Here is a 21,517-nt window from a genome sequence, read left to right as displayed (position 1 = left end):
GAATGGAACTTCCAAAGCAAAAACCAGGAACAAAAGCTTAGCATTTTTTGGTGCCTGCTTGACTGTCCCTGAAATCAGTGATGGGGGTTTTGGTTTCATGTGAAAAGTAGCAGTTCGGTGCCTGAGCTGTGGTGGCTTCTACCTGCATCTGCACCGGACCTGCTGGGTGGCCCTGAACGAGTCCCTTTCTGGAGTGCCCCTTTGCTCATCTATAAAAGGGCAGTAATAGGCAGCAGTGGCTGTGATAGGCCAGGTATCCCTGGCCTCTCTCCTTACCTCTTCTCTGGGGCTGACGTTCTCAGCTTGCCAGTCCTGGGAGTGTGAAAGGGCCAAGGTGAGGAAGTGGACTCCTCAGCTTGCCAGGGGAGCCCCACCATACCTCTGCACAGGCTGATGGTCTAGGTCTTCTGCTGGAAGCCTTTCTTCTTAGTGCATGATGTATCTGCCCTCCATCTGTAAAAAGCAAGAGCACAGCTCCCGTGAATCCCCCCAGTGGACATCAAGCTGATTTCTTCCTCCCTGCCTTTGTGTTCCTTCCAGTTTCCTGAATACCGATCACAGAGAGCTTTTGGGATGACCAGCTCCAAAATCTAGACCCACCTAGAGGGTTCTTGCTTTCCTGGGGACTCTGGACACCACAGTTTCCAGGAGCATGGGATCTGGAAGAAGCATGTCTAGACACCTCTGAGCAGCTCCTGGCCTCCTCCTGGAACTACCACATCTCGGAAATTCTCCTTCTTGACTCATGCCTCCTCAGCTTCTTCAGAGGCCCAGAGGACTACTATCGAATGGCTTCTATATGTTGTTTTGTGCAATATACAACCCTGGGTAGGGAGGGGAGAGCGTGGCGGAGGGTGAATGGCAGCTTTGCCCTCTGTCCTCCCCGTTCAGAGGTGCTGATGGAGGTGGGCAAGGCCCTCTGAGCTGGTGAGCCAGCTGGGGCAAGTCCTGCTCAGCCCCTCTGCCTGGAGTTTAGCTTGGAGAAGTCATCCATCCAGGGCCTGTGATGGAGGGTACGTGTGAGAGCTTTTCATTGCTCTGTCTCCCTTGGAGATCCCAAGCTGAACAGAGGCTGGGCCCTTTCCCATCTCTTTTAGCTGTTAGGGATTGAGAAAGGGTCCAAGCAGCCATTGCTCTGGTCCTGCCCAGGGCTTGGTCAAAATGACAGCCTCTGGCTATATGGCTGCATGTGACAAGCCAAGTCCCCTTCCCCCTATCTCCCAAGCCTGAGTCCCTTTATTCACACGGGTCACACTGACTCAGACAGGTACTATTTGTAGGCAATGTAGACAGCAAGGGGAGCACCAGACCTGGGCCTCCTCTGAGCCGTGATGCCAAAGGTTGCCACTGGACTCTTGGTAATTCTTGGTTGCCCTTAGGTTCTCTTCTGCATTCCACGCTTCTACCTTCTCCTCCCCCTCAGACCCACTCTATCACGTGGTGCTTTGGTGAGTGGAGCCCCAGCAGTCCTGACTTTTCTAGCAATCAGGTGCTTGCGACTTACGAGTCAGGGTCCTGCCTCATGGGGTGGCCACTGGATTTTCTGCACTGGATCTCAAGAGTGTTGACCCAAGTGGACTTGGGGTATAGCCATGGGGGCCTAGCTTCATTTTTCCTTGTGTTTGTGACCTCAACAGGGCGAGCTTCTTCCTCTGTACTCCCTCACCTACATCTAGGTGAGGTCCCCCAGGGATGGCTGTGGTAGTAGTGAAGGAGGAGCATCAGAGATCCTTGGAGAAGGCAGCTGTCAATCACTGCAGTGAAACAGTCTGAGCTGGGGCAGCGTCTTCTCCCTCCAACCAGGCTTTTGATGTCTACTTCCTTCGTTCTCTCCTCTGGTCACTGCTCTGAGCAGAAGAGGGACTGGACTCCAAGGACCTTATTCTGTCTGGAACTCAGGAGGAAGTCTATGGGATGCTCTGCTAGTCGGACAATTTTTATAGCATAGCTGGGGGTGAGCTCTTAGAGACTTGTCTCCTACCCCCAGAAAGGTGCTGAGCAGCTCTCCAGAGGGGAGCTAGCCTAATGTTCACTCCTTTGAGGGTTTTCCAGGGACCTCCCACCTTCTTGCTCTTGAAGACCTCAGTGCAAAGAGGGGGCTGATCCTTTGATTCCCTGCTCACCATCCAAGGGCCTCCTCATAGTTCTCTGCAGATAGTAGGTGCTGAACTAATGTTCTTGGGTTTGTAGACAGGTAGGGGATGTGGAATGCACACCTGGGGACAAACATGGGGTGGGTTTAGAAAGATCTCAGGAAAATGCATTTCTCTTCCCTCAGGGTGGCTACGATACTCGGGCCCTCCTTCCCCCATGTCCATTCCCCACCTTCTTACTGCAAGATTCAGACAGGACACAGCCTTCTATTTAAGCATGCTGCACCCAGTGCCCCGTGCCTCCAGACTGGGTCCCAGAAAAGGTGACCCCCTCATCCCTTGCAAATGAACCAACCAACCCCGTGTCGCCTGGATGCTCCTGTGGCTGGTGCAGCCCTTCTCCCTCACATCAGGAGGTAGGCCACTCTGAAGTGACCATGTGGCGGCCATGATGATGTCATGAGCCTTTTGAACCCCAAATCCACTGTCCCTGGAACCATATTGGAAAGAGCCCTGGTTTTTGTTCCCTTTCCTTTTGTTTTCTTTTGGGTTTTCTTCTTAATACCATCTCCATCCCATAAAATTATACTGTGAACTGGAAGATGGTGGAATCTTTTTAATTTGATGGAAACTTTGGGCAGCCAGTTCTATTTGCCATTTCACTCCTAGTTCAGTTCAGGGAGCTAGGAGTCATTTTCCAGCAGGTCAGAGAGGCTTCCAGGGAGAAGAGTGCCAAGAGTTACCATCCCTTGGTCACGCCTCTGCCTAGAGCGCTGCTGGGAGTGTGCAAGTACAAACATCTGGATTTAGGGAAGGCGGGCTTTATTCCAAAGGATTATCACAAGAGATGAGAACTTTGCCATACGGAGAGGAGAGTACCATGGCCACAGGGAGGATGCTCGGACCAACTGACTCCAAATGAACAAGCATCCCATGGCCCAGGCAGAGAAGGCCTTTTCTTTTATTAGAAGGAGTGGACATGGCTAGAAAGAACAGTGTTCATGGGAGTCTCTGTCCCCGTCTTTTTGGGGAAGGGCTGTTACAAACAGCCTGTGTTCTGGCTTGGGCTGAGGGTAAGTGAAGGTCCAGGGTCTGGTGGGGAGGAGGGAGGCTTCACTCCAGTTTGGTCTGTCCATCAACGGCATGCTGTTTATTCAGATAAAGAAGGATGTAAATCTTTTTAGAAGTTAAACTAGGCTCCTGCCAGTTTTACAGCCTGGGAATGTTTTTCTCAGGGGCCTTGGAGCTATCTCTGAATGCAAACCTCAGGAAGACAGCCCCCTAGCCCCCTGGCTCCCTGGCTCTGTGGGACATTAGCCAAGTGGCACTACCTGCTTGCTGTAGGTTCCTTTCCTCCATGTTGACTTCTACCTATAAGAGAAAAGCCCTTTCCTGCCCCAACTCTAAGCTTCTTGCAGATCTCAAAGTCTGAGTATTCTCTGCATTGCAATTTCCCCCTCCCTGATTGCAGTAACTCCTCCTCATCCTTCAATAATCCTTTTTAATAAAGCCTCCCCTTAGGTCTGACCTAATTTCTTCTTAGTTGACAAAGGGTATGGAAGACTTGCATTTTAAAAATTGGGGACAAGTTCTAAAGCCAGTAATTGTGTTAAATATGTGTATAACAGCTCTGCGGGGCACCCACATAAGCCAAAGGAGTGCCAACTGGAAAGGGGTCCCATCCCTAGGGAAGCCTGCTAAGGAGAAGTTCTGCAGAATCCAAGCCCAACTCCCCCAAAGCCACCCTCTGAACGTCCCCTCGCACCACCCACTGTGTGTACGTACGCGTTAGGGATCCAGGGCAATGTGAATTTTCTTTTTATTTGGGAGATGCTAAATGGAAAAACAGATCCTCTTCTCTCTTGTCCACCTATTAATTGTTTACAATATTTGTACATCTATGCAAAATACTTGAATGGGCCGTGGTGCCTTTTTTTTTCCTTGTTTGTATTTAATTAAAACAAACTTTTTCATTTGGAATGTTCTGGTTTGGCATTTCTTTTGTGTGTTTGTTTCAATGTCTCACTGCTTGGACCAGATAGAATCCATGACATGAGCTCTCCTCAGAAAGACAAAGACCATCAGTCCAGCCTACAAAGCCATTATGGTTGACTTTGAGCCCCAGCAAAGCCTGGGTTTCCCATGGCCAGGAGAGGGGACTATTTTCCTTTGCACCCAGACAGGAGCTGGTTTAGTTGAACTGGGTCTTGGATCATTAAAGGCCCGAATGATCTTGGGTTCTCTGGTTTACTTTTCCTATACTATGCTTTAGAAGATGACTCATCTCATTGCTAAGGATGAAACTTTAGAGAGACACTTGCCCAAGGTCGCCTGGCTGGGTAGACAGGTGCAGCCAGGGCCATGCTTCGTGGGCTAATTCCAGAGCCCTATGTGATAATCCAGCTCACATCCAGTGCTTTCCAGTTCACAAAGGGGTCTGCCCTCACGCTCTCATTTGATCCCTACACGATCTTGAGTTTCTGTAACAGATGGAACAACGGTGTGCCGAGGCTTGGGACTTAACACATGCAAGATGCTGCACATTTTACATTTCTTTATCTCATTTAATCTTCGCAGAAATCCTGAGAGAGGGTCCTTGATATCCGACTGTACTTTTCTAAGCTCTCATGGTTGTGAGGTCACCTAAGGACACTAAAGGCATCTAAACACAAATGCTTTCATGACTGTAACACTCAGGCTTGTGAAATGAGTCCCTACCCAGACACCTCTGCCTGTTTTATAGGACACTGTCCACTCTTTTGGCCAGTCCTCTGGGTTGATATCATCTGTTGTTTCTGACCTGAGTTCAAATCCTGGCTCTGCCACTTACAGGAAGTGTGAGTCAAGATTAAGTGTCAGAATTCTGAGTCTCCTTTTGTATGCAACTAAGAAGAATATTGCTGTAATTTGGATCTCAAATGTCCCCCAATTGGAGGTTTATTCCCCAGGAAGATGTTGTTGGGAGGTGGTTGACTTTTAAGAGATGGGGCCTAGTAGGAAGGTCCTCAAGGATGTCCCAAAGCAAAATAGGGACTCCAGACTCTTCTTAGTTCTCTCTTTGGCTTCCAGCCATGAGTGCCCTGCTATATGCGCTCTTGCTGTTATAGTGCTGTCTTGCCACAAGCCCGAAGCCACAGGCCCAGCCAGTCATGGACTGGAACCTCCAAAACCCTTGTACGTTTCTCCTTATAAGGGATTGTCTCAGATACTTGTTAAAGTGACAGAAAGCAGACTAACCTACCTACCTGAAAATCACTCTGTGTGAAAGCACCCAACAGTGCCCACCACAGGCCATGTGCTCAGAAGGTCCTCACTATGTTGGTTTTAGAGTCACTCTGCTTACCATGCTAGGTTTCTCATAGGATTGCCATGAATTGGAAACTGGCCCCCAATCAAATTCAGTTGTTGTTGTTATTGTTGTTGTTTTTAATTCTAACTATATGTTAGGAACAAGGGATAAACAGTAAGCCCAGACTAACTCTCATGCAGTTCATATCTGGATAGGAAGACATCACAGATCTCAAGAAAGTAAAGTAGTATCAGACTCTGCAGGAGGGTGTAAGGTTAGTCTATTGGGAAAATGCACCACCTGGTGGTTAAGACCGTGGGCTTAGAATCAGATGTCAACTTCCAGATCTCCCTGGCTGTGTGACCTTGGGCAATTATCTTCTCCAAGTTCCTTTTCTCATATGTACATTGGGGATAAAAAAATATACCCACTGTAGGGCTCTGTGAGGAGATAAAATGAGGATTCACATGGAATGCCTACTTTGCCTGGTGCCCGGTAAGGGCCCAGGCATGAACTCAGGAAGCATTGCCTTCAATGGACTCTATTCCAAAAACGACCTCTCCAGCTCCAGTGAGGGCGTCATGGCAGACTCTGGAGGGCTTTTCTTAGGAGTCATGCTCTTTTACAGATGGGGACTGACCTCCCAAAAGTAGAGGAACTAGTTGAACTCCTCCATGATCAAGGAAGGTCAAGATGCAAATATCAAACAAACACTCCAAAGCCTTTTTTTTGACCCTGTCAGCCCTACTCCCAGGACCCTCAGCTCACTCCTATTTTCAAGATTCAATATGTTGCATTGATTTTAATTACAGACAGAAATCCACATTCATTAAAACCTGGAGATGCAGGGCTACAGGTGCGGGGAGCCAGTCTGTCAGTCCACTGAGCCTTTGGAGTGCCAAGGCCAGCAAGAGTTCAGCCTGGGCTTGGCTTCACTAAAGCACAAGATGTAAACATAGCACACAGGTCGGGGGTTCATAGGGAAGCTCTGCACCCACCTGGAGGCTGAGGCTCAAATCTTCCCTCTTTCTAGTAAACTGGCTCCTAACTTTCCTTTGTAATGGTTCTTGCAACAACTCCCATATTCTTGAAGCTAGAAGAAAAGGAGGAGTATCTCCAGCTGCTCCGATTTAGCAGATGCCCCTGGCTAAATGTAAGAGGACTGAAGGCAGCGCCCTTAGCTGGTGGTGTGGAGCAGCCCCCAGCACGGTGCTTCTTGGGGTAAACAGCTAACTCATTAGTGGAACCAGGGACTCCATGGCAAACTGGTCATTGGCCAAAATGCACCCATGCCAAGTCTGTGCTCCGACTCTGTCACTGAGATTCAGAGCTAATCCCACTGGCCAAGTCTCCAAGTCTGCAGCCCAGAAATTACCTAGAAGAGCCCTTTATACCTGGTTGGGCATAAGAGTAAACCCCAAAATGAGCCCCTGGTTTCCAGACAGCTTGTAACTATCTTCTGCCAACTCCCGACTTTTCTCCTCATGCTTCTTTCCACCTCTCCAAATCATATTTTGGTTGACTCCTTGAAAAAAATAAAAAGGTATTCTGTGGGAGACCAACCTTGCACATGACTGAGTTAACTCCCCTGCTGGGTGATGTGACATCAAGCACCCATGCACTCTGCTGAATTCCAGCTTGGTTCTAGTCAGATCACTTTTAAGAGAGAGTGCCTTTGCTGTCTCTGTCCAGAGTAGAGCCAAACAGGACATCAGATTTGGTCAGCAGAGCTTGGCTGTGGCACATCTTTGGTTGTTATTTTGAATTCTAAAATTATTGCCTGTCTGTCTTAGTGACCGGCTCCTTGGGACAGTCATAGTGAGGGAAGAGGTGACAATGGAGGGGACTGGATGGACACCAATACACTGACCACCAGGCTGGAGTACTCGGAGAACAGGCTGGTTGAAATTTTTTCCTGAGACATCAGGTGTCTTTCACAGTAAGGTCAGCTGAGGTCCTGCTTCTGTCTCCGAGAGGAAATGGCAGAAGCAACACTGGTTGGATAGTTGTCAGCTCTGGATGGGGTGGCTGACAAACTGGTCTCGGGAAGCTAGCTCTATCTCATTCTTGGGCTAAGGAATGGCGATTCAGTCTCAGAAGGAGAACTGGTACAAAGGATTCCCTGAGGGCTAAAATCTCAGGAAAGTTCTTAGATTGTGACATTCAACGTGTCAAATTCTCTCTTCTTCCCAATACAGAGATGGCACCAAAGGAACCCGTGGAAAGGGAGGCCCAGGGGACCTGCTGGCTCCAATGTAAACTAAGATATTTGGTCACTGAGGCTGTTTCTAGGAATTTCTGCCACCACCTCTCCTTGGGTGGAAAATTTTCTCCTAGAAACAGTGATGAGGTATAAGTTAACATCTCAAGGAAAAACAGTCCATTGGCAACAGCTGCACCAAAAATAAGCATGTTTTGAATTCAAGAGGTCAGGTTGCACCATTGGGCTCATCCTCTCACTCATGTATTCTGAGCTTTAAGAATGGATTATAAATACTTTGGGCTTCTCCACTGGTGACGGAGTGCTGGCAAGCTCTATATTGTCCACAAGGACATTCTTATCTTCCAGTCTAATAACCGTGGGCTCTGGGGTGGGCGATGGCGGAGGGTTTCTGTGCGTGCGGGGCAAATTGGCCCAGCTGACTTCCAAGTCTTTGAAAGCATGGAGCATGAATACACCCAAGATGATGGTGGCAAAGCCAGAGAGGGTGCCCACGATGTCCACGGCAGACATGCTGTACCACTCCTTGAAGAGGATGACAGAGGAGGTCACCACCACCGTGGTGAAGAACACGTAGTAGATGGGGAACACCAGGGAGGTGTTGAAGATGTCCAGGGCCCTGTTGAGGAAGTTGACCTGAGTGCTGAGGGAGAGAGCCAGGACGAGGGACAGGATGTAGGGGAGGGGGTGCCGTACGACTGGCAACCCCTGGAAGAAGTTCTTAACGGTGATGCCCAGACCCTTGACTGCAGTCACTGAGAAGGCTCCGATCACGGAGCAGATGGTGATGTAGATGAGGATGTTCCTTTGCCCATAACGCGGGGCGACGATGAAGATGAGGATGAGGCAGGACACCAGCAGAAGCACAGCAAACACGATGAACCCTGTGGGAAGGAGGGACTAGGTCACCTGTGAAGGATGTGGACAGCAACTAGGGCCCCAGGGGAGGTGGCTCTTGAGTCAGACAAACATGGGTTCCAGTCCCAGCTTCAAACCTTTCAATGACTTGGGTTAGTTATTAAACCCCCAAGACCCCAGTTTCCTCATGTATAGAAACAGACCAACAATAGGATCTTCCTTGTAGGGTTTTGTGAGATTCAGTGTGACAATGCATATGAAGCATTCAGGACAGTGTCTAGCACATAAGAAACGGTAAGTGGTGTCCACACACATCAGGCTAGGAAGCCACAAGCTCGCCTTGCTAACATGCACCAGCCTGCTTTAGCTTGCCTTCTCCTGCAGGGGTGGACCTGAGACGGTCAGCAGTCAATGGGAACTTCCTCAGGGCTCAGCCCTGGTGTTTGCTGCTCTCTCGTGCTGGAAGCCTACCTGTGTCTTTCAGCTTGGAAGCCATCTCCACCACGGTATTGACCTTCTCTTCCTCAGGGGCGTGTATCACCATCACTGTGCTGCCAGCCACACAGATCACACAGCCCAGCTTCCCCAGCAGGTTCAGACGCTCTCCCAGGAAATACGAGGAGAGGATGGCACTGCACGCCGAGGTGGGAGAAAGGGGTTAGTACAGCCCAAACCCAAAGAGACAGTGGGGCTGAGTTCATGGAGAGCAATAGATTAGAGCTCTAATCTATTGCTCTGACAAAGTGAAAGCTTTGCTAGACCTCCCCAAAATGATCAAAACAGAAACTCATTTCTGGGAGGAGGAAAAGAAGGGAAAGTGGATTTCTTTCATTTTTGAGACAGAAATCATTTGCAAACTGAAGGATTGGAAAAGCTTTTGTTTTTCTATCCAGTGGACATATCCCTTGTAGGATTGCTGTGAAAAGCCTTTCAGTCTTGTCTTGTGTACCTCTGGTAGCAGGGAGCACATCCCTTTTACAAGCAAAATGAGCTCATTGTAGGTTTATCCTAGTTGTCCATCACAAACAGACCTTCTGGAAACTTCTACTCCTTGTTTCATTTCTGTTCCTTGGGTCATGGAGAACAAATCATTTGTATATGTCGATATGAATGACCACAATGACAATTCTAGACATAATGTCTTGATCATATTTTCCCTACTAAGTTCTGTTCTAGGAAATTTACATTTATTATCTCTAAATATCACTAACATCTCACAATTCTTTGTGAAGTGAAATATACTGTCCCCATTTTATAGATGAGGAAAAAAAACATGAGCCTCATAGAAGTAAAATTGGTAAGTCAGTGGAGTCAGGATTTGAGCTCCAAGTTCTGTCTCATAACTTCTACACCTCAGTGAAGAGGATCCCTGAGTCTTCACTTTTCTGGATAAAATACTTCCAGTTCCTTGCTATTCCTTGGTGACATAATTCTATTCTCCTCTCATCCTCTAGATGAGACAGCAGAGGTGAAGGAAAAGGGAATCAGTCAAGCTGGGTCTGATCATTGGAGCTTTTTTTAAAAAAATGAAGGTGGCATTAGTGTAGGTCTAATCTGTTGGCTGTCCTGGGACCCCATTAAGTCTCAAAAAATTTTGGTGCAAAGTATCAGGAGAATGGATACTGATGTTTAAGTTCCTTTGTCTGCCTCCTATCTCTTCTCTAAAAATGCCCCAAACACTTAATTAAAATGTCTTGTTCAAAAAAGCCTGGTGGCATTTGCATTGGCAAAGGTCACACAATGCAGGATTACATGCTTCTCCCAACTTCCGGGGAGTGGGGATTTGTAAACCTATCAGATATGCAACAGAGAGGTATCAGCGCTTCATCAGCTAAAATCAGCTGGGCTAGTCCTACAGTGTGAGTCATGGTCATATTTGTCTTCCGACTGTGTAAATGTTGCAAAATTGTTATCAAGATGGTGAAACAAAACAGAGGAAACTATGGGAACTGGGTGTGGAAGGTTGGGATTTACCAGGTTTCCAAGGTTAGCCCCCACATCAAGAACTCCTTCAAATGAAGTGTTGGCACTGTCGCAGAGGAACTGGCTCTATATGTAGCTCAGGAGGAGTGGGGGTGGTGGAAACACACCCTTTTAGTATCAGTTATTTTATTTTAGTAATTAGTTAATTCTCATGGTGGTGGGGACCAAACCTAGAGCCCTGGGCATGCTGGGCAAGCGCTCTGTCACTGAGCTCATCTCCAGATTAGCCTCAGTTATTTCAGAAATGATCAATCATTTGTGGAGTGTTTATTGAGAGGCAACATAGCATAGCAGCTAAGCACCCAGTCTCTGGTATAAGACAGCCTGGGTTGGAATCCTGGGCTGGCCACTTGGAACCTGGTTACCTCTGCCAAGTTGCTTCACCTCTCTTAGCGTCAGGTTGTGAGGAGTGAATAAGTTAGTCTAAGGAACACATGGAGAACACAGAGCACATAGTGAGTCCTCAGTGTAAGATGGCTGTGGTTATTCTTTGGTGCCAGTTCTGTTCTAAACACTTCCTGTGCAGCGTCACATGTAGTCCTCAGAACGGGGTCTCCAGGTAGGTACTACTAGCATTATCGTTTTGCAGGAGGGAAACTGAGGCTGAGAGGGATGGAGTGACTTGCCCAGGATAACAGAACTACTAAGTGTTCAAGTGAGGATTAAAACTCAGATAGTGTTAATCTGGGGTTTGTGCTCTTAATTTGCATGCTTCTCTTGGAGCGCCAGATATTCACATGAGACATCAGCCTACTGGCTGTGGGAGCCCCTACAACTGATTTGGGCTTGGCCTGCCCTTTAACCACCCATTAGTCAAGGAGATGCCAAGGCCAGTGGCCGCAAACAACTCAAGGGTTTGGAGCTTCAAACAGCACACTGCCTCTTTCTAGGGGCTGGGACCAAGCCAGGTCCCTGAATGCAGTTGATCTCACCAGGTAATTCCAGGTCTCAAGAAACTGAACCCATGAAAGAGCTGAAGATGGCTAGAGAGATGACAATAACCTTATGAGGACGCTCAGGGCTCCCAGCGGTGTGACAACTGTTGTAGGTGCAAATGCATAGGCCCCAAAGTTGGCAACTTCTCCAGCAGCCACTAGGAAATGAAGGGAAGAAAAAGACAAGGGTGACTTCAAGGAATCATCTCCATTCCAGATGAATCTGGGTGGAGATGGCTTCTTTCAGGCTCCAATCATCCCTAGAAACCCAAACCAGCATTCCTTAACAAGACCATGCATGCTCAGGAGATCCTTATGCTCTTTCCCTGACTATCCTGACCAAATCCTTCCATTTTAAAGATGACGAAGCTGAGGTCTAGCTACAAGCAGTACTTGTGAATAGAAACCTCCTCCTTTTCTTCTTCTCCTCCTCTTCCTCCCTCTTGGTTTCTATCCAGACACAGTTTAGTCTGTCTCAGGGACTGTCCATGTTTTGGACTATATCTTTAAGGTAAGTTCTAGACAATGTTAATTATCAAAGCAATAGTTAAATTTATTGATTCTCTGGGTACCAGTGGTCCTTGGAGCCCTCTTTCCCAGGAGAACTGTGGACAGTCTAAACCAACAGGCAGGTTTTTAGAAAAGCTTGACATCCCAAAGAGCTTAAATTCTCCCCTTCTGAGTTCTCAAATTGCAAATGCCCGTGTTTTTTCCATCTCTTTGCTGGGCAGATAGCTGCCTGGCTCTCCTCTTTGGAATCAGATGGTCACTGCAATAGCTCTGGCTAGGACAAAGATCAAAACTGACTTAGGGGATTATAAAAAAAAGGTGTTAGTGGAAACTCAAAAGAATTAGGGTTTGAGAGCCAGAGAGGGTGATGGAAAATGGGGGAAATGTGCGAGTGTGCACACCGCAAGTGTCAGACACAGTCATGGTCTAAATGGGCCAACAGATGAATTGTCCAGGGAGAGCGAAAGTTCTCCTGGGAGCCCAGCTTCTACCATGGAGAAGTCTAAGAGTCCACTATCAAGAGGCAGTGAGCCTATCTCCTTTTATTTCAAGGAAAGTTGAGAAAATACATCTTTATCCTTATCACCTCTGTACAAACCTCTCTGGGGGGTAGATGCTTCATGGATTAAAACTGATGTTAAGCTGAGAAAACCATCAGAGATTAGAGAGTAAGATATCAAAGTTTTCATGACTCACTCTAGGAATCTGGCCTTAGGTTCATACTTTCTATAATAGAGACAGAAATGCCCTTTCAACCCTTCCTTCATCTCCATCCCTTCTATCAATAGACTACTCTTATTAGTAGCAAGAGAATCCACTTACTGGTGAGAAATCCAGCCCACCACATCAAGTCCTTCAGGTAGCCATAGCCCCCGTCCACTGTAGAAGGAAATGGACACCAAGTTAAACGTGGCCAAACTTTCTCAGGCTCTTTTCCTGATGCTGCCTTCACTCTGTGTGCCCCAGGGTTTAGTTCTAGGACCTCTCTTGGGTGGTGCCATCCAATCCCAAAGTGGTAAATATCATCTATCTATGGTGCTTACTTCATATCTGTGGCTTAGACCTTTCTTCTGGGCCCAGATCCATATCCAGCTGTTTCCCTGACATCTCACAGGTATCTCAATCTCCGTCCTAAAAGGTTGATTTTTAAATGCCCCGCCTACCTGCCAAATGAAACCCCTGGGGTAAATGGCACCTCCACGTACTTGGCTGCTTAATCCAGAAGCCAGGGAATTGCTCTTGACCCTTCTCTCTCCTCCTCCTCTGACTTTGTCTCACACATGTCCACTTAACTCCCTCCATTCGACTCAAAGGCACCATCACCTCTGGTCTAGGCTGAGACAATGACAGGTGACAACTCTGATTCTACACTTGTCCTTTTAATAATCTATTCCTTTCATGGCAGCCAGTGGTCTTTTATAATTAAATCTCTGTTTATAGCTGGCCAATGGCTTCCAATTACTCTTAGGATAAAGACCAGAATTCTTAACAAGACCGTGCATAGTCTTGGCCCTGCTCACCTCGCCAAGCACACCTCCTGCCACTCTTCTCCTTTCTTTTAGTTCTTCAAAAACCATCAGCTCTTTCCTCCCTCAAGACCTTTGCATATACTTTTCCCTGTATCTAGAGTTCACTTCCTGCCAGTGTTTGCCTAAAACAACATGTATCCTGCAGATCTCTGAATGTTAATACCCCCTTTGGATTCTCTTTTATAACACCACCTCTTCTCCCTCATGGCATGTGTCATGTAAAAATTTGGTTGATCTGTGAATTTTCTGGCATTTCCGCCACTAAAATGGAAGCTCTACAAAGTTAGGAATTGAGTCTACTTTGTTAAGGACCCAACACATGGTCAGTCTCAAAAATATCAGTGATGGTGATGATGATGAAGGATGGATGGGCCTGAACCAGTTCTGTGAAAACCCAAAAATCATGTTTCTTTTTTGGAATGCTTCTATTCTTGAATAAGGAGAATATCTTTTGCTTTCATCCATTTCCAGAAGTGGTCAGGATGTTGTCTAAATGCTAAAAACTCTGAGAACATTTTATTCTAAGAGTTAACATTTCAGAAGACACTGGAATAGCACATTGGAGGGAACAAGGGATTCTGGGGAAGTTGTCTTTCTGAGTGGTTGGTGATACTTTCCCTGCTCTGCCCTGAGCATAAGCAGACATTTCCCTGGCACTTGCACTTGGGAAGTAACTGTCTTCAAAACACTTGACCAGAAGTGAAAAACAGAGTACCAATGGCCACTGCTTCCAATGTCCACCTGCACGTCACAGCTCTTTGTTTTTGAGCACACGCAGGCTCTGCCAGGCCCTCCTTAGATAACAGCAATACCAATACCACTGTGTCAAGCATCTTTCTAAACAAGTTACAGGTGAAGCATCCCTAATCCTAAAATCCAAAATCCCAAATGCTCCCCAAATCCAAAACTTTTTTTTTTTTTGGGGGGGGGGGGCTGACATGATGCCACAAGTGGGAAATATCACACAATAAAACTGTTTCATGCACAAAATTATTAAACACAATGTATACAATTACCTTCCGACTATGCATATAAGGTCTGAATTTTGTGTTTGCACTTGAATCTCATCCCTAAGGTATTTTATTATGCCAATGCAAGTATTCCAAATCTGAAGAAAGCCTGAAATTCCTAGCACTTCTGGTCCCAAGCATTCTAGATAAGAGAGAGTCAACCTGTACATGTCTTCTGAGTAGCCCTTTAGGCTGGCAATTATTCTTATGCCTCTTTTATAGATGATGAAATTGAGGCATAGGAAAAAAAAAAAACGTTCCTTGCCCAGGATTCCATCACCAGAAATCCAGGAGCCAGAACTGGAACCCTGGTAGTGCACTTCCCCAGTGCAGTGTCCTGCAGAAACCTTCATTGAACATGTCCAAACTTGAATACATTCTCCATCTTCACTCCTCATGTTAGAAAAGGGCACCATTGGCTCCCCCCACTGCTCAAGTCACAAGCCTTAGTTGTCTTTGACTTTTTCTGTACCTGCTCCTGTAGCCAGTAAACATCAAAGCTAGTGAGTTCTGCCTCCTAAAACAGACTCCAGAATCCACTGCTTGTCTTCATCCCCAGTACCATTTCCAGACTCAAGTTCTGTCCTCTTGCTTATCTAACTGGACTCTCCACTTCCAGTCTTGTGCCCTAATCTATTCTCTACCCAGCAGCCAGGGATCTTTTCAACATAAATCAGACTCAGTTACTTCTCTGCCTAAAGCCTCTCAGTCACATAGCAATTGCATTCGTACTCTGCAGCCCAGCTTACAAGACCATTCATGAGCTAGCCCTAACCTCCTCTTTCCCCTTACCTGAACTACTCTCATTTTCTAGGATCACTCATATTCTCTCACCTCTGAGCTTTTGCACACGCTGTTCCTTCTACCTGAAATATCATGTCTTCCTCTTCTTTTCCCCTGCTGGCTCCTTATGACTTGGGTTTCAGCTGGAAGATTGACTTTTCTAGAAAACCTTCCCAATGCCTACCCTCCAGGTCTGAACTTCACTGATGATTTAACACAGGACTTCTTGGGAGGAGCAGTAGAGATTTTCTCAATAATAATTTAATGGATACACATTCTATTTTCCAAATAAGCAAGTCCCTTGTGAAAAAGAGACTCAATAATTGTGTTGTAGCCCATAGAAAGCTCAACTGGACAGTAAGTGAGGGCACACCAGAGTCTGACCTTGTGGTGGGCAGGGGCATTGGTACTACCATTTGATGGAAGATGTGGCTTGTCACAGCTACTAAGAAGCAAAGACAGGACTAACGAAGCCTGGAGTATCTGAATCTTGATCCTGAGAATTTTCCCTATCTTTACATCAATGCACAAGGTTCTCAGGAAATGCTGGATTATAAAGGGGGGTCTCCTGTTGGTGGCTGAGACTCTCAATAGGGTTGAGAATTTAGTGCCCACCTTCACCATATTCTCAGACTTAAGCCCTGATCTCTGTGAGGGGAAGTCAGCCATGGGCTCAGCTGCCCTGTGCCCCACCTATCCTCTCCTGCCCCAAGGACCTTACCAGCCCGAGTGGCCCCTGTGGCCACAAGTCGCAGGAGGCCTTTCTTCTTGAGGATGACACTGCTGCCGATGAGGAAGCTGGACACAAAGGTCAGGCCCAGGCCAATGTAGAAGCCATAGTTCTTTCTGATCCTCTCCTGCCAGCTGTCAAAGGTGGCATTGTTGGGCACCTCATGGCTGAGGCCACCAACGATCTGACACAGGACTTCTTGGGAGGAGCAGTAGAGACTGATCAGGGAACCTGGATGGGAAGACTACAGTGAGAGTCATGTTGGGGACATGTGTGCACTTAAAAAATCATGGAATTGACCACTGTTTCAGAACTTGTGCTTCCACCATGTCAGGCCTCTACTCACACAATGGGCCCCAACCAAAAATAATAGCGATGGTGAGTTAAAAGGTCACTCTGGCTAAGGGCTTTATTTGCATGAACATATCATAGTTTTATAGCTACCTGTCAAATGAATGATGTCTTCAGTTCCCATTTCACAGAGATAAAAATAGAGGCAATGAGAGTTCAGGTCACTTGCTTAAGGACACACAGAGGGTAGACTGCAGAACTCCAAAATATGGAACTGATGCCCCAAACTCCAGGCATTGTCGCCCAAGTTCACAGGCATCATTAAGTTCAAACCCCTGCCCTCCAGCAGAATCCTCTCTCAGCCCTTTGTACATGTGGGCCTCCAATAGCTTATGATCCTACACAGGAGTCTCTTTACTTTCATGCCCCTAAGCTCCAGCTGCAATGGGGGACTGGTCATAGATAGCATGAGGGAGTGGGGCTAGACAAGCCCCTTTTATCCTACAAGGATGAGCTTCCTGTTTGACCATTCTCGGGCCTTGCTTCTGTCACTTCTGTGGGTGGGACCTTCTTTGGTCCACTCAAGGACCCGTGTCCTTGCCACCCTTTCTTTCTTTAGTTTGTTCTCCAAGTCCCAGAGTCCCTGAGTGTCTGAATTTGCCCTTGTGGCCCAGAGCCTTTACTCCCATCGGGCACAGACACCAATGACAGCAAGGACAGGCCTTGTTGTCATTGGGAACAAGGGTCAGACCTTAGTGAAAAACTAAGCTACAGAAGTTCAGTAAAACAGAACAAAGAACATTCAACACTCCTACATGGTACCATCCATATGGTACCATCCACATGGTCCTCAGTTCTAGAGTTTTCCATGAGGATTCCTAACAACCAATAAACAGGCATGGTGATGATTTCCAGGTTTGGTCAAAGAGACTGATTTTGGTATTCTTCCTAAAGCTATTTACAGGTAGTAAATGGTGAACCTAAAATTAAAATCCAAGCGCATTTGATGCCAAAGCCCATGATCACAATCACACACCACAGCCACCCAGGTAAAGCAGATTGCAAGTGGGGAAGTAGATCCCAATTGGTATTGCTTATTTATTTTAAAATATGAATCTATAAACTGGCATGGTGGTGCATGCCTATAATCCCAGCTACTCTGGAGGTTGAGGCAGGAGGATAGGAAGTTCAAGGCCAGCCTGGGCAACTTAGTAAGACCTCAGCAACTTAATGAGACCCTGCCTCAAACCAACAAAATGGGCTGGTGATGTATCTCAGTGGTAAAGCAATCCTGGGTTCAATATCCAAAAAAAAAAAAAAAAATTGGGAGCTTTCCCCTTAAGATTCATATTTGGGCTTCATTTGAAAGTCAGAAGAGCTACCTCACTGGGCATAACATCCCATGAGGCAACAACTATCTGTCCCTAAGCAGCGTTGACATCTTAGGACATGCTCTGTGCAACTCCTCAGAGTCTACCTGACTCCCTTCAGCCACTTTTGTTATGGGCTTAGCTTCTTAGGCATTTGAGTTGGTGATCTCTAGAGGTAGAAGGGCCTTTTCAGGCTGTATAACAGAAGCCCAGGTTCCAATGCCAAGGATGTAAGCCTGGACCAGGCACTTCTCCCACCATACTAGAACTCCCAGCCAGTGCCTAGAAGAGCCCCAAAGTCCAAAGCCAGGAAGCTCCAGCTTTGGCACATCTGCAGCAGAGTGGCACCTTTTGGACTAAAACAAAGGTAACATTGACCTTTCCTCCACGGCACAGAACCACTGACAACAGGACCATAAGAATTCTCCAAAAACAGTCAGTCTCACCCTGTTACTTTCAGCTGGGGAAACTGAGTCCCACCAAGGTAGGAGACTTACTTGAGTCATGCAAGTAAGTCTGGTAGTAGAGTTGGGTTTGGAACCTATTAGAAGAGACCTGTCTTTCCAACACCTGTGTCACAATCTAGGGAAGATGAGACAGGAAGCCATCATCGCAGTCCCTGATCAGACTGGTTCTGCATTGCTCACGCCTGTTCCTCCAGTTCAGTCCTTCTTGCCCAAGAGCCAAATCTGGGGAGTTCTCTGAGTCCCCAGAAATGAGCCAGAGCTTGGGAGGAGGTGGGCCAAGGAAGGCAACTCCTTGTGAGCAAGGCCAAGCCCATTCCCCTCCCTTCCCCAGCTCCCTGAAGGTGCATCTCTAGTGGTGGAGCCAAAGGACTCTATGGACCTGACTGTCACTGCAAGGCCTGCAGCACCTACAGGCTCAAGACCCTCTGTTGAGGGTCAAATTCTCCCACTATGGTGAATCAAGAGAAGGCTGATAGCCAAAGGAAATTCAATTCTGTAAGAAGTGCTTATCTGAAAAATGGGTGTTGGGATAAATGATTCTAGTCTATTCTTCCAGAATATTCTTGGACTGGGGAACACATTATCCCCTAGGATAAGGGGTGAGGCTGAAAATAGCTGCCTGATCACTCAGGAAACCAAAGTCAGCCAACACTCAACAGGCTGGCTTTGAAAACTTCAGGTAAGAAGGGCAGAAGTGAGAGAAATGGGGGTACCCCACCACCTGTAATTCCAAGATGAGGTGGGAAAGTGGAGTCTGAACAAGAAAGGAGCTTAGCACAGTCATACAGGTACAAGTTTTAGGATCCAAGAGCCCTATTTCATAGTCCATTTCCCCATTGTACTACCTTGAGCAAACACCTTTTTAGGGCCTCAGTTTCTATATTTCCAAAATAGGGACAGTAAAAGAGTAACACTACCTACCTGCTGGAGTTGTTTCAAGGATTAAATGAGAGAGTTCAGGGAAGGGCCTAGTCCACTACCTGATTCCTGCTAAGAACTTGACATGAAGCCAAGCATCTTTCCTTAGTCCGGCCTGAGGATCTCCCCCACTGAAGAAAGGTGTATGTGGGTTTGGGGCTGGAGAGTCTTTGTGGTCCTCTCCCCTGTCTTGGGTCACAGACAGATCATGGCAATTACTAAAATCTGCATTAACCACACACTAACCCTGAGCCGCGCTGCACCCCCCACCAGTAGCCCCAATACGTTCAGTTTCCTTCCTTTCCTCCCTTTCTTGCTTGGCTACCTCAGCTGCGAAGGTGGACATCTCGTCTTAGTCACTAAGGCGAGTCTGAGAATTGGTGCGGGTCAGCTCGTACTGACCCTCCCCTTTCCTTCCTTTGGTTCCCGTGGCAGGGGATGAGATCGGGGCGACTGGAGCTAGGGTGCAAAGCGCGGAGCCCACCCCGTCCCCAGCCCTGCAGCACGCACCGTTCTCACAGCTGGCGTTGCCGGCCCGCAGCTCCATGGGGCCCTGGGCTTATGGACCCATGCGCCGGCGACGGCGCCCCAGGCTCCTCCGCTCCGGAGCAGGTGGCTGCGACTCGTCCCAGCGTCCCAGCGTAGCTCCGGAAAAGCCCGCGGGGTCGGTACCCAGGGGTAGGGAGAATGACGTGCCCCAGAAGGGAGGGTCCCCGAGGAGGAGTCACTCAAACCCTTGGGCAACTCCGGGCGCTGGGGGCCCAGCACTCCCGCCGCCCGAAGAGGGGCGCATGCCCTCCTGGGGTGCGGACCGGGCCGGGCTCCCAGACGCAAAGTCACCGCCCAGTGTCAGTGGCAGGAGGCGAGGGGGGCGTGTCCGCGGGATCCGCCCCTCCCGACAACTGCGCTGGCATCCACCTCCCCCAGTGACAGAGTGGATGCGCTCCAGGATGGCCAGAGAGGTGGCACATTTCCCGCAGAGGGGAAGTGACAACGTGAGAGTTGGAAGGACCAAAGGATTCTGAGAACCTGGTTCCTTTCCTCCTTCTCCCTTCTTCCCTTGACATTCATTCAACATAGAGATCTGGTCTGTGTTGGGTGCTAGTAGGTAGCAGGAACACAATAAGTGCCCAATAAATGTACTAATTTGTTTGTCGAGTGAATGAAGGAGAGGAGGTTGGTAAATTGAATCAAAGGAGGAAATGAAGTGATTGGAGAATAAAATTAGCCCTTGTCCCCAGAAACCTTATATATTGATGGGAGAACAAAATGGGATCAGTTATTTAGAAACCAATACATAAAAATTTACCATTTAAAAATTGTATACGTGTGTGTGTGTGTGTGTGTGAGAGAGAGAGAGAGAGAGAGAGAGAGAGAGAGAGAGAGAGAGAGAGGGGAGAGGGAGGGAGAGAGAGTATTTCTGTGGGTAATAGTAAAAATTTTAAAACACTCTACTGGTAAAACTGCTTGCTATAGGTCAGGCAGAGTTTTAAGTGCTAAAAAATACAAGTCCATTTAATCCTTATGACAACCCTACAAGGGACATGCCTTTGTCATTTGCAGAAAGTAAAGTAGAGCATGGGAGACTTGTCCTGGGTCCCAGCTGGGAAATGGAAGTGCCAGGATCAAAGGCTACACTTAGCTGCCTGGCATTTCAACTGTAATAAACTCCTGCTCCAGGGCAGTGAAGGTGTGGGGCCGCTAAGAAAGCAGGGGTCAGTTCTGGAAGTGTTGGTCTCCAGCTTCCTGGAGGAGGTGGCCTTTATGAAAAATCATGCTGTGAATGGATAATTATGAATGTAATGCATTCCACTATTGTCATGTATGTAAGAAATAAAAAAAAGAAAGAAAAGAAAAGTATCTATTGGACCATTGCTGCAGGCAGAGCCTCCTTCTGGGTATTATCATTTAAGTCTCCTGTGAGGCACCATTATCTCCATGTGAGGAGCCAGGCGAGGACAAAGCTACTTGGCCCCCAGTCTATGTCTCCACTGTCATTGTCCTCCTCTCTCCTGCGAGTCCTTCAGGGATGGGTTCTCCGAACATGTGACTTCTAACTTTCTGGATGACTTTAACTCACTTTTCATGAGAATCAATTTCCTTATCTGTCAAATAACACATCTCTTTTTGGCCCTTCCCAGGGTGTAGAAAGGGTATAGTAGTCCCAGGCACTGCCATCAGAACACATCCTGCACCGTGGGTCATTTATGTAAGCACACCCCAAGGGGTGTGGAACTGGAATTCAAATGGAGGTAAATACCTTTAAGACTAGTATGAACTGAACACAGAGCTGCAAAAAGCCTGGATAATTGGCTTCAGTGGGAAAAGTCACTTTATTATGGAAGAACTCGAGCACTGTGCAACCTGAGAGGGAGGATTTGACAAGAGAATTTATCTTTTCTCTTACCTAAGCATTCCTGCAGCACAAATCCTCCTGTGCTATGAATCGGTGTCCATTCTGATACAGAAACGGTACAGCCTTCAAACTGTCACTGCACCCAGACTCGATTGCGATTGTTTTTGTTCCAAG

The 21,517-nt window shown here is 47.4% G+C and overlaps 2 protein-coding genes across 3 annotated transcripts in view; one reads left to right on the top strand and one right to left on the bottom strand.

The window, feature by feature from the left end:
• Positions 1–4,073, top strand: part of Adam19 (ADAM metallopeptidase domain 19) — an 85,142-nt gene extending 81,069 nt beyond the window's left edge. For both annotated transcript variants that reach the window (XM_046459937.2, XM_058584196.1), the window contains exon 23: positions 541–4,073. In XM_046459937.2, coding sequence (XP_046315893.1) covers positions 541–594 — 54 coding nt within the window. In that variant the 3' untranslated portion in view covers positions 595–4,073. The remainder of the gene's footprint in view (positions 1–540) is intronic.
• Nipal4 (NIPA like domain containing 4) lies at positions 2,074–19,814 on the bottom strand. The gene is made up of 7 exons (XM_046459938.2): positions 19,498–19,814; positions 15,933–16,172; positions 12,712–12,768; positions 11,447–11,537; positions 8,933–9,093; positions 6,946–8,487; positions 2,074–2,216 (listed from the first exon to the last, which is right to left on the bottom strand). The coding sequence occupies exons 1-6, from the start codon at positions 19,532–19,534 to the stop codon at positions 7,859–7,861; spliced, it is 1,215 nt and encodes a 404-aa protein (XP_046315894.1). The 5' UTR covers positions 19,535–19,814; the 3' UTR covers positions 2,074–2,216; positions 6,946–7,858.
• Between the last annotated feature and the right edge of the window lie 1,703 nt (positions 19,815–21,517).

Source organism: Marmota monax, unplaced genomic scaffold (assembly GCF_021218885.2).
Source record: "Marmota monax isolate L192 unplaced genomic scaffold, Marmota_monax_Labrador192_F-V1.1 WCK01_AAM20220418_F8-fsc00229, whole genome shotgun sequence".
NCBI lineage: Eukaryota > Metazoa > Chordata > Mammalia > Rodentia > Sciuridae > Marmota > Marmota monax.
This window is presented reverse-complemented; position numbering and strand designations above follow the sequence as displayed.